The 13,581-nt window shown below is 44.1% G+C and overlaps 1 protein-coding gene across 1 annotated transcript in view; it reads left to right on the top strand.

The window, feature by feature from the left end:
- The first annotated feature begins 238 nt into the window (after window positions 1-238).
- Window positions 239-13,581, top strand: part of cdh2 (cadherin 2, type 1, N-cadherin (neuronal)) — a 62,883-nt gene continuing 49,540 nt past the window's right edge. The window contains exons 1-2 of the mRNA XM_052461233.1: window positions 239-471; window positions 5,945-6,083. Of these exons, the coding sequence (XP_052317193.1) occupies window positions 424-471; window positions 5,945-6,083 (187 nt within the window). The 5' untranslated portion in view covers window positions 239-423. The remainder of the gene's footprint in view (window positions 472-5,944; window positions 6,084-13,581) is intronic.

The raw sequence follows: 13,581 nt of genomic DNA, 5'->3' as shown, positions 1-13,581 counted from the left end.
GGTATCGAAGTCAAAGTTTTGGTATTGTGACAAAACTAGGTAGGGATAACGATGAGGACTCAAATTGTGTTATACGGGAGAGGCGTGGTCTGTCATTCTCTAACGGGAGAGGAGAGAAGAAAACGTGCGAAAGAAATGCCCTTTTGTCTGATTCCTTCCATATTTGATCTTGTCCGCTAGGTGGAGACACTGAGGCCCGTGTTGTTGGTCGCACCGACTGGTAGTCAGTCATTCAGCCTCAGTACCAGTCAAGAGTGCGCTTCGATCAGCAGCATACCACAGAACAGAGCAGGGACAGAGAATAGAGAGATAAGAGGCTGCCTTCTACATGCCGCTGTCGCCCGTTTCCTAGTGGGCATTCTCAAATTGGACCGCGAAGAAAGAGGGACTTTTCACAACGCATTCGAAAAAGGAATTTGTATCATGTTTCTTACTGCGGGCGCTCTATTGATGCTACTGGCAGCTGTGCAGGTAGGAAACCGCTGTGTTGGTAGTCGGAGTGGTGTGTGTGTGTGTGGTGGTGGGACGTGGTCTGATGAGTTGGCTCTCTTTGACTCAGTCTGCGGGGATAGACTGCATTTATTTCCCTCTACATTGCCTCGATATTTGGTCTTTGGCTTATTTTGATTTTTGAATATGCATTAGAATATCGCTCAAACGTTGCCTATTTGAGGATTTCGTTATGCTCAAATGTATCCGTGCTTGTGATAACAAAAGTGGTCTAGCCCTCGAGCTTGCAGTGATAGGGTAGCCTATTTGTTATAGTAGCCTACACTTGAAGTTTGAACGGCTCTCTGATGATGGCAGGACAGATTGCTCATGCCTATCGCGTTGTTAAATGAGGACGCTGGACATTTACCGAATTTCATAATCGAGCAACCCACTGTGCAGAGGTCATAGTTCGGTGTCTAATTTTTATTTACATTTGGTTGGGTTGTCAACTAACGTGAATATTCAACGTGAAATCAACAAAAAAATGTCACCATGCCATTGGATTTAGGTTTAAAGTTGGGTGAAAAAAATACGCTATTCCCTTACGTTGATGACTTTTTGCAAATCCAATCAGCTTTCCACGTTCAACATCATCGCATTTAATTTGTGTTGTTGAAATGACGTCTAAACGACGTTGATTCAAGCAGTTTTTGCCCAGAGGGACACATTTGTCTGCCCCGTATTCTCCCATAATCCAGAATCTGTATGCTACGCCTATATAGAATGCTATTATGGCTATTTGGAACTTTTGTATACTTTTGTAGACGCGTCACCAGGCTGAAGTTGAACCCATTAACTGAATCTGATGTTTAGGTTACGGGTCACCAACAACTGTAACAATTTACAGACATTAATGTATCCGCGGGACAATCGCCCGTTGCCGAAACACAAATCAGATCAGATGAATATTTTTTTAGAGATGCTAATGGTTGAAAACACATGCACGGTACACACACACGCACATGGTTAGTTTATTGTTTTTTAGTCCGTTGGCTACACCATAACCTAATTTGCTAACCTATATCAAAATTACAGAGATGACCTAGAGTGAACCCCAAAATCTCGGGTTAGGGTCAGTCCCATGCCGACAACAAAGCCTTGGTCAATCACCCGATCAGGGTGGATGTTGTTGAATGTTGAATTAGTGTGCGCTTCGCTATCGCGTTGTGAAATGAGGACGCTGGACAGATTGCTCATGCCTATCGCGTTGTGAAATGAGGACGCTGGACAGATTGCTCATGCCTATCGCGTTGTTAAATGAGGACGCTGGACAGATTGCTCATGCCTATCGCGTTGTTAAATGAGGACGCTGGACAGATTGCTCATGCCTATCGCGTTGTTAAATGAGGACGCTGGACAGATTGCTCATGCCTATCGCGTTGTTAAATGAGGACGCTGGACAGATTGCTCATGCCTATCGCGTTGTGAAATGAGGACGCTGGACAGATTGCTCATGCCTATCGCGTTGTTAAATGAGGACGCTGGACAGATTGCTCATGCCTATCGCGTTGTTAAATGAGGACGCTGGACAGATTGCTCATGCCTATCGTTGTTAAATGAGGACGTGATTGCTCATGTTAATGAGGCCTGGACAGATTGCTCATGCCTATCGCGTTGTTAAATGAGGTCGCTGGACAGATTGCTCATGCCTATGCGTTGTTAAATGAGGACGCTGGACAGATTGCTCATGCCTATCGCGTTGTTAAATGAGGACGCTGGACAGATTGCTCATGCCTATCGCGTTGTTAAATGAGGACGCTGGACAGATTGCTCATGCCTATCGCGTTGTTAAATGAGGACGCTGGACAGATTGCTCATGCCTATCGCGTTGTTAAAAACGCTGGACAGATTGCTCATGCCTATCGCGTTGTTAAATGCTGGACAGATTGCTCATGCCTATCGCGTTGTTAAATGAGGACGCTGGACAGATTGCTCATGCCTATCGCGTTGTTAAATGAGGTCGCTGGACAGATTGCTCATGCCTATCGCGTTGTTAAATGAGGACGCTGGACAGATTGCTCATGCCTATCGCGTTGTTAAATGAGGTCGCTGGACAGATTGCTCATGCCTATCGCGTTGTTAAATGAGGACGCTGGACAGATTGCTCATGCCTATCGCGTTGTTAAATGAGGACGCTGGACAGATTGCTCATGCCTATCGCGTTGTTAAATGAGGACGCTGGACAGATTGCTCATGCCTATCGCGTTGTGAAATGAGGACGCTGGACAGATTGCTCATGCCTATCGCGTTGTGAAATGAGGTCGCTGGACAGATTGCTCATGCCTATCGCGTTGTTAAATGAGGACGCTGGACAGATTGCTCATGCCTATCGCGTTGTTAAATGAGGACGCTGGACAGATTGCTCATGCCTATCGCGTTGTTAAATGAGGACGCTGGACAGATTGCTCATGCCTATCGCGTTGTTAAATGAGGTCGCTGGACAGATTGCTCATGCCTATCGCGTTGTTAAATGAGGACGCTGGACAGATTGCTCATGCCTATCGCGTTGTTAAATGAGGACGCTGGACAGATTGCTCATGCCTATCGCGTTGTTAAATGAGGACGCTGGACAGATTGCTCATGCCTATCGCGTTGTTAAATGAGGACGCTGGACAGATTGCTCATGCCTATCGCGTTGTTAAATGAGGACGCTGGACAGATTGCTCATGCCTATCGCGTTGTTAAATGAGGACGCTGGACAGATTGCTCATGCCTATCGCGTTGTTAAATGAGGACGCTGGACAGATTGCTCATGCCTATCGCGTTGTTAAATGAGGACGCTGGACAGATTGCTCATGCCTATCGCGTTGTTAAATGAGGACGCTGGACAGATTGCTCATGCCTATCGCGTTGTTAAATGAGGACGCTGGACAGATTGCTCATGCCTATCGCGTTGTTAAATGAGGAGTACATTAACTGAACAGATTTATAATGCCTATCGAGTAGGCTACAATTTACTATATTTCAGCTCGCGGTTATGTCAGTGCCAGTAAACACTGTGGGATTGTAACTCATATTTATTCACCGGGTTTGTCTCGAAAGCTACCCCATCCCCTCAAAGCATGTTTATAGGCTACCCAACCCATTTGGTTTCGCATATTCCTTGTGTTAATATATTCATTTAGCACAGTATAGGTATTTGAAACATGTCTAGAGACGTTTTATGTTTGGAAAGTAAGATAAACAACTGAGAAGCAAATAAAAAGAGTGATTGCAGAGACTTTGCAGACTAGAATTGATTCGAATTGAATGAGTAAGTTCACATGGAAGGGTTACAGGTTTTTGACAAAACCACATACACCGATCTATAATGTTGTTGGATTGGTCTTGGATCTGTCTCCACATGTAATCCTGTGCTCTCACACCGATGCCTTAATACTTCTGAAATACCCTATTCCTTCATATCTCCCCTGAACTAATGACTGAACTGAAAAGCATCTTATAGGTGAAAGCAATAGGTTCTAATACATAGCTTTCACCTGTATATAGCCATGTCAGATCTGTGATCACCACGAGGGTGAAGGTTGAGGGTGTGTTTACTTTCTGAAGTTCTGTAGTAGCAGGGTCTGGATCCCAATTGGCACCCTGGTCAAAAGTAGAGCACTATAAGGAATAGGGTGCCATTTGGGATGTCGACAGGCTAATCATACTACCCGCTAACCCTTACCCTTATTACTCTAATCACCTGCCTGAGTGACACATGCCATTGTGCTGCTCTGTGAGGGGGAGGGGATCAGGTAGGGGGCAGGGAGGGGAGCATAGAGAGGTGGCCTTCTGTCGCTGCCACTGAGCAGGTCCCCTCCTAATGTGCCATCATTGTTGCTCTTATTTGACACAGATATAGTCCTACATGTTGTTATATTACATTTAGAATATGTCTCTTTTTTGCAGTCTATATTATATTGCATTTGGAGCTGGTTAATGTCTCTTCTCTTGCCTGTCATGATATTTCTTAGTGGTTATTACATTGTTGTTACCTCTATCAATATAATCTACTCAGCAGACACTTTTTCCAAAGCCGTTTATATTGCAGTGAGTGCGTACATTTGAAAGTACGTGTAACCCCTCTAGGATTATATTGCAGTTAGTGCGTACATTTGAAAGTACGTGTAACCCCTCTAGGATTATATTGCAGTTAGTGCGTACATTTGAAAGTATGTGTAACCCCTCTAGGATTATATTGCAGTTAGTGCGTACATTTGAAAGTACGTGTAACCCCTCTAGGATTATATTGCAGTGAGTGCGTATATTTGAAAGTATGTGTAACCCCTCTAGGATTATATTGCAGTTAGTGCGTACATTTGAAAGTACATGTAACCCCTCTAGGATTATATTGCAGTGAGTGCGTACATCTGAAAGTACGTGTAACCCCTCTAGGATTATATTGCAGTGAGTGCGTACATTTGAAAGTACGTGTAACCCCTCTAGGATTATATTGCAGTGAGTGCGTACATTTGAAAGTACGTGTAACCCCTCTAGGATTATATTGCAGTTAGTGCGTACATTTGAAAGTATGTGTAACCCCTCTAGGATTATATTGCAGTGAGTGCGTACATTTGAAAGTATGTGTAACCCCTCTAGGATTATATTGCAGTGAGTGCGTACATTTGAAAGTACGTGTAACCCCTCTAGGATTATATTGCAGTGAGTGCGTACATTTGAAAGTACGTGTAACCCCTCTAGGATTATATTGCAGTTAGTGCGTACATTTGAAAGTATGTGTAACCCCTCTAGGATTATATTGCAGTGAGTGCGTACATTTGAAAGTACGTGTAACCCCTCTAGGATTATATTGCAGTGAGTGCGTACATTTGAAAGTACATGTAACCCCTGTAGGATTATATTGCAGTGAGTGCGTACATTTCAAAGTACGTGTAACCCCTCTAGGATTATATTGAAGTTAGTGCGTACATTTGAAAGTACGTGTAACCCCTCTAGGATTATATTGCAGTGAGTGCGTACATTTGAAAGTACGTGTAACCCCTCTAGGATTATATTGCAGTTAGTGCGTACATTTGAAAGTACATGTAACCCCTCTAGGATTATATTGCAGTTAGTGCGTACATTTGAAAGTACGTGTAACCCCTCTAGGATTATATTGCAGTGAGTGCGTATATTTGAAAGTACGTGTAACCCCTCTAGGATTATATTGCAGTTAGTGCGTACATTTGAAAGTACATGTAACCCCTCTAGGATTATATTGCAGTGAGTGCGTACATCTGAAAGTACGTGTAACCCCTCTAGGATTATATTGCAGTGAGTGCGTACATTTGAAAGTACGTGTAACCCCTCTAGGATTATATTGCAGTGAGTGCGTACATTTGAAAGTATGTGTAACCCCTCTAGGATTATATTGCAGTTAGTGCGTACATTTGAAAGTATGTGTAACCCCTCTAGGATTATATTGATAATTGTAGATCACACCCTTCTGTTCTAATTCTCTGTTTTCCAGGTTTCTGTGCATGGCGGAGGGGCCGTGGGGTCGTTGCCACGGAGGCAGAGGTCGTTGCCGTGCACACAAGGGTTCTCCCAGGAGGAGTACAGTATTGCCGTGGACGAGGAGCTGAGAGAGGGACAAGCACTCCTCACCGGTACGTCACACACACAAACACCTGTCTGTGTGAGCACATAAGCACACACAGATACACATGTCGAATGCACACACACACTCAGTCAGTGGGTAGAGTCTGCACAACAGTATGGAGGAGTTTTTCCTTATGAACACTGAGGGAGGGGGAAGATTATGTGAGTGTCAGGGAGACAGTGTGGGGGTTGGGGGCAGAGTGGGGGAGGGGCTGAAACCGTCTACCTCGTCTCACACACAGTGGGTGTTTCCCCACACACACTCATTGACCCACACACACAAACACTGACAGTGGGTGTTTCCCCACACACACACTCCACATGCTGATGAAACAGTGTGTGATCAATGAGATTGATCTGGCCAGCCTATATCCATCCTCTGATCAATGACCTCTGTCTGTGATCCACTCGGGGTGCGTGTGTGTGAATGAGTGTTACTAAGCTGTGTGGTTGATAGTGCCAGATGCATACCGAGGCAGACCTAGCTGTGAATCTGTGTTTTCAAGATGGTTAATTCACAGTTTATTGTGCTAGATGTCCTTTTCTAGTCTCTAGTCTGTTGACTCTTTGTTTTATTTACATTTCATTGGCTCCTGTGAAGCTGTCAAACTCTTGCAAGGTAGTGATCTAACAGGAAGCTATGGTAAACACAAAGAGTGCGGGAGAGGGAGGGAGGTAGGAAGTGAGGGAGGGAGGGAGGGATAGGGAGCTTGAGAGGGAGAGAGAGAGTCAAAAATATATTTTTTTAGTTCACTTTTGTTTATTATCTATTTCACTTGCTTTGTCAATGTAAACATGTTTCCCATGCCAATAAAGCCCTTAAATTGAAATTGAATTGAGAGACAGAGGGGGTCTGAGTGAGGGAGAGAGAGAGAGAGAGAGACAGAGAGCATCCCCCTTCCCCATCGCTCCAATAAGAATTTCACACCAGAGCATGACATACCACAGTCTGACTGGATTTAGTGAGTGAGTGTGTGTGGATTTGTGTGTGTGCATGTGTGTTTGTGTGTATATGTGTGTGTGTTACGATGTAATGATATTTTGATTGTCCTGCTGATTCACTTCCTCTGTTCTTTGTATCAGGACATTAGCCATTAGGTGTTGTACACATAGGGTTGCAAAGGGGGGGTATATCACTTCAAACTTACCAGTAAACTGCAAGAATTTTGTTATCTTTCATGGATTTTATGTAATCTTTCACAAGACATCTAGTGACCCTTTTAGGTACTTCAAATTATCACAGGTGTCTGTAATTAGCCCTGGCCCTCTGTGTGGACTTATCACATGTCAAATATATCAAATAATTAAATACAATTATAAAAATAAAAAATAGAATGAAAAAGCTGTAAAATATTATCCTAAATATAAACCGCCAACTTAGTGAATAACATTGGTGTTTATTTCTTTGACAATGTCAATATGTATTTGTTGTTAATGTTATGGCTTGGATCTGGTGGCAGTTGTGAAGAAAAGTCAGTAGTTGGGAGAGTTGAGTTAAATCATTCCATTGATGATTTTATGCTTTTGTCATTAACTACGCTATTTTCTCTTTAACCATGGTATGTCTACTAGAAACTCATGGACAATACGGACACAGATATAAAAAAGGAATACTATATATGAATACATTTTCAACAAGTTATTCAAGTTTAAATTACCAAAGTTATGATATATTGCCAAAGATTTTCAGTTAATTGCTAAAATGACTGAATGTTTTGGTAACTTACGGTAGCTTTGAAACCGTATCAACACACACACACACACACACACACACACACACACACACACACACACACACACACACACACACACACACACACACACACACACACACACACACACACACACACACACACACACACACACACACACACACACACACACCAGTCCAAAATATGGGAAAGAATTTCACTCACACGCAGAGGGAGTGACAGAGACCAACAGACAGATAGAGGGTCACAGACAGACTGCCCTGGGGTACAGACAGCTGGAGGCTTAGTTAATTATTTAATTGGAGCAGGAGGAAGATAGTCAATTATTAATGACGGGATGGAGAGGAGACATAATTTAAATCATACGGAGTGGGGATGAAAGGGTTTAGGGGAGGAGAGGAGAGGGGCTAGGATGAGGGGCGGAGCAATGAAAGGGTTTAGGGGAGGAGAGGGGCTAGGCTGAGGGGTGGAGCAATGAAAGGGTTTAGGGGAGGAGAGGAGAGGGGCTAGGATGAGGGGTGGAGCAATGAAAGGGTTTAGGGGAGGAGAGAGGGGCTAGGATGAGGGGTGGAGCAATGAAAGGGTTTAGGGGAGGAGAGGAGAGGGGCTAGGATGAGGGGTGGAGCAATGAAAGGGTTTAGGGGAGGAGAGGAGAGGGGCTAGGATGAGGGGCGGAGCAATGAAAGGGTTTAGGGGAGGAGAGGAGAGGAGAGGGGCTAGGATGAGGGGCAGAGCAATGAAAGGGTTTAGGGGAGGAGAGGAGAGGGGCTAGGATGAGGGGTGGAGCAATGAAATGGTTTAGGGGAGGAGAGGAGAGGGGCTAGGATGAGGGATGGAGCAATGAAAGGGTTTAGGGGAGGAGAGGAGAGGGACTAGGATGAGGGGCAGAGCAATGAAAGGTTTTAGGGGAGGAGAGGAGAGGGGCTAGGATGAGGGGTGGAGCAATGAAAGGGTTTAGGGGAGGAGAGGAGAGGGGCTAGGATGAGGGGTGGAGCAATGAAAGGGTTTAGGGGAGGAGAGAGGGGCTAGGATGAGGGGTGGAGCAATGAAAGGGTTTAGGGGAGGAGAGAGGGGCTAGGATGAGGGGTGGAGCAATGAAAGGGTTTAGGGGAGGAGAGGAGAGGGGCTAGGATGAGGGGCGGAGCAATGAAAGGGTTTAGGGGAGGAGAGGAGAGGGGCTAGGATGAGGGGCAGAGCAACGAAAGGGTTTAGGGGAGGAGAGAGGGGCTCGGATGCTGTAGAGTTTAGGTGAGGGAGAAATAGAGGGATTAGGAGATGGAGAGATAGACTAAAAAGATGTAAGGAGAGGGATGTGCATCGGGGATAGGGTGGGGGAAAGTTCATAGACGCTCCACATATGGGCCACATCCTAAGGTCTTTGTATCCATGTCTTCCTGTTCTTCTCTGTGGTTGTTGTTTCTTGCATTCCTTGCTGGTGAATAAGTTATATCTCTATTTTGCTGAACCATGATGATCACCGCTGCCTCATAGACTGGACTCTTATTCTCACCCTGACCTAAGCATTAGCTGATTGGCTGATTGAGCTGTCTGTCTAGGTTATGGGCGATTGGCTCACCTGTTGGCTCAGCTTGTTTGTTTGGACATGGTGGTCAGCCAGTGGTCACTCTCCGGTCAATGCAGACCTTTTCTGATTCACCCCACTGTATGGGGAAGTTGACGTCAGCAATCTTTAGAAATAGACATGGCAGTTTTGGGGCTGTTTTTAATAGATATTGTGGAACTGACTGTTTGATGTGTGGTCATGACTGTCCCTGTGTCTGTGTATTTATGGTCAATGATTCACCTGACCACCCTGCTGACAGAGACTAGGGGAGTGGAGTGAAGGCTGGTTGACTCAAACCCTGCTCATCCTTCCTGGTGATGGAAAGAGTGTCTGTGAGAAAGAAAGACAGACAGACAGACAGACAGACAGACAGACAGACAGACAGACAGACAGACAGACAGACAGACAGACAGACAGACAGACAGACAGACAGACAGACAGACAGACAGACAGACAGACAGACAGACAGACGGAGGGAGGGAGGGAGAGAGAGAGAGAGAAAAATAGAGTGAGGGGTTGTATTACGGTCATATAGTGGTCACTAGTCAGTGTTTTGTGCAATGGTATAATTTCCATTCATTCACACATGGAAATTCCACACACAACTGCACTAACTCTTGGGAGCAGAAGACAGATTTTATTCATGCCTGACCACACTATCTCCCTCCTCTCTGTTCTCTGTTTATTCTCTCTGCTCTCCCTCTTTTCTCTGTGTGGGGGACTGTCCCAGTTACACCCAACCCCATACATCACTGTCTCTGTCTGCCCCATACATCACTGTCTCTGTCTGCTGCATATTTTGGGAACTGGAGACAGAGAGCTCTATCTCTTTCATTCTCTCTCTTCCTCTCTAATCTTCATCTTTCTCTCTTCCTCTCCAATCTTCCTATTTCTCTGTTTCTCTCTCTCTCTCTCATTTCAATTCAAATTAAGGGCTTTATTTGCATGGGAAACATGTGTTTACATTGCCAAAGCAAGTGAAATAGATAATAAACAAAAGTTAAACGAACAGTAAAAAATTAACAGTAAACATTACACTCATAAAAGTTCCAAAATAATAAATACATTTGAAGTGTCATATTATGTCTATATACAGCATTGTAATGATGTGCAAATAGTTAAAGTACAAAAGGTAAAATAAATAAACATAAATAACGGTGTTTGGTCTTCGCTGGTTGCCCTTTTCTTGTGGAAACATCTTGCTGCTGTGATTGCAGACTGGTATTCCCACAATAGATATGGGACTTTATCCAAATTAGATTTGTTTTTGAATTCCTTGTGGGTCTGTGTAATCTGAGGGAAATATGTGTCTCTAATATGGTCATACATTTGGCAGGAGATTAGGAAGTGCAGTTCAGTTTCCACCTCATTTTGTGGGCAGTGTGCACATAGTCTGTCTTCTCTTGAGAACCCGGTCTGCCTACGGCGGCCTTTTTCAATAGCAAGGCTATGCTTACTGAATCTGTACATAGTCAAATCATTCCTTAAGTTTTGGTCAGTCACAGTGGTCAGGTATTCTGCCACTGTGTACTCTCTATTTCCAATGTGTCAAATTTGATTAGATCTCTCTCTCTCGCTCCCTGTCTCTCTCGCTCCCTGTCTCTCTCGCTCCCTGTCTCTCTCGCTCCCTGTCTCTCTCTCTCTCTCTCTCGCCATTTTTCTCTCTCCCTCCTTATCTGTTTCTCTCTCTCTCTCTCTCTCTCTCTCTCTCTCTCTCTCTCTCTCTCTCTCTCTCTCTCTCTCTCTCTCTCTCTCTCTCTCTCTCTCTCTCTCTCTCTCTCTCCATTCCCTTTCTTTGTTTCTCTCTTACCTCCCTCCACCCCCTCTCTGTTTAATGTATCTGGGGTACAGTATGGGAGTGTGTGACACATGTTGGCGTGGGTAGAAGGAAGCGCTAGTGCAGGTCTTCAGGGGAACTACCTAAAAGAGGAGGGACTTCTGTCAAACAAAATCACTCCACATGTCTGATTAGTAGACCTAAAACACCCCCCTGTTTTCTACTTCATCCCTCCATACTTTCTCTCCACTTTCTATGTTTTCCTTTGAGACTGCTTAATAGTAGACAGCAGCCGTTAACATAAAGCACCCCTCTCTCTTCTTCTTCATCCCTTCATACTTTCTCTATGTTTTCCCCTGAGACTGTTTCATGCTCTCTCTCTCTCTGCTCTGGGCGGTTTCTGTTTTGAGGTATGATCACAGCAGTTGGACTGCGCTGGAGTATCAGGAAGGTCACAGTGGTCTTTTCACGGTCAGTGAGAGGTGATGTGAGTGCAGGAGACGGTTAGTGACCGCAGAGCTATCACAGAGCAGAGCCATATACAGTTCAGAGTTTGTGTTGTGTGTGTGTGTGTGTGTGTGTGTGTGTGTGTGTGTGCGTGTGCGTGCGTGCGTGCGTGCGTGCGTGCGTAAAGGGTTTAGGGGCGGCAGCGTAGCCTAGTGGTTAGAGCGTTGGACTAGTAACCGGAAGGTTGCGAGTTCAAACCCCCGAGCTGACAAGGTACAAATCTGTCGTTCTGCCCCTGAACAGGCAGTTAACCCACTGTTCCCAGGCTGTCATTGAAAATAAGAATCTGTTCTTAACTGACTTGCCTGGTTAAATAAAGGTAAAATTATATATTTTTTTAATTAGCCTTCTGACTGAGTCTGGTTCTGATTATATGTCTGTGTGTTTGACTGAAGGAGAAACACCAGGCCGTGCCATGCATACCTCTACAAATATGTAAGGATTGCCAGTGAGGGGGAGTGAGGATTACCCTGCATGCCTCTGTTTGTGTGTGTACTTCTTTTCTACTCCTCTCTATTTTATCTCTCTTCCTGTTTTTCCTTCCTTTCCTCTCTACCTCCCTATTTGTCTGTTTGTGTGTCGCATGTGTGCCTTTGCACTGGTGTGCGTTAATCATCAGTTGATTTGAGCATTTTGAAAGCCTTCCCTCAGCCGTCCAGTGCAGTTATAGTTGTGCTGCTGCCTGTCTGTCTGACTGTCCACATGTTTAGAGTATTAATTTATCTATCCTAATCCTTATTTGAACTCATAATGTGTGTGATGGACCCTCTGAAGTGTGTGTGTGTGTTTGAGAGAGAGGTAGGGAGAGTTGGAAAAAGAAAAGGGAATGTGCGCTCGCTGCTCTCAAAGTCTTCAGCTCATGTGAATAATGTGGATGTGCGTTAAACCCTCTCCTTTCCTCTCCTTTGCTTCTTAGTTCCTACCATTAACAACATGTTAATATGCAGATATATTGTAGTACTTTTAACAGATGAAAACTGAGAGTGTAGTGGATAGACAGATACAAATGGATATGCCACTATATTATGATTGAGTGCAGCTGCTGTCTTGTGCACATTGCTGCACTTATAATGTGAAGAAATAATAGTTTCTCAACATTTTAAGCTAAACGTTCTGATCTGTTGCATCAGACTCTTTGCTTTTTAACTTTATTTTAATGTAGCCTAGGCCTAGTGGTTGTATTTGGGATCTATCGTATTTCTTTCTCAACAAGCTGAACAATAGAATATGTATACTTTTTTACTATGGGGGATAATATATTGACATACTGTAGGCTCTTACGCGGCACATCCATAAAACTAGGGGAGGATTTCCCTAAGTGAATTATATAGCCTAATTAGCTGACATAAATAAAGACAAATATTCAAATTAGGCTAGTAAAAGCATGATTTGGCCACAGAGGATAATTAGCTTCCCCTAGCCTTAAAAAAACAATTAGTGTATTGTTTGAAATCACATTGCCTACAGTCTGAAGGAAAGGCACCAGAAACTATTTGGGCAGCGTGCACGACAAATACAAAATAGATGATTATTGAGCTGTTACTGTCAGTGAAAAGAGGCCCAGCCAGGAATATCGCAATATTTCTAAATTAAATTGCAGGAAAACATAGTTTGGAAGGCAAATAGCTATTGCTGTAAAGAGAAGACAATGACAAGTCTCAAATCTGTCTTTGAGCTATACAATCCTCAACTTAATTTAGCAAACAACAGTAAGCCTGGGCTTGAACACAGTCTCTGGTGGCACAGCAAGCACTGCGATGCAATGCCTGCAAGACCACTTCACCACCCAGGAGGCCCTAAGGTGCCTTTTTATGGTGACAATTAGCTTCCCCAAACTTGAAACTCAGGAGCTGCCAATGCATAATCTAGTGATTTAGTTGTTTTTTACTCATCTTGTTTGTGAGGAAAAGTAAATGTGGACATTTATTCTAACATCTTCAAAGTGC

Source organism: Oncorhynchus keta, chromosome 1 (assembly GCF_023373465.1).
Source record: "Oncorhynchus keta strain PuntledgeMale-10-30-2019 chromosome 1, Oket_V2, whole genome shotgun sequence".
Classification (NCBI taxonomy): domain Eukaryota; kingdom Metazoa; phylum Chordata; class Actinopteri; order Salmoniformes; family Salmonidae; genus Oncorhynchus; species Oncorhynchus keta.
This window is presented reverse-complemented; position numbering and strand designations above follow the sequence as displayed.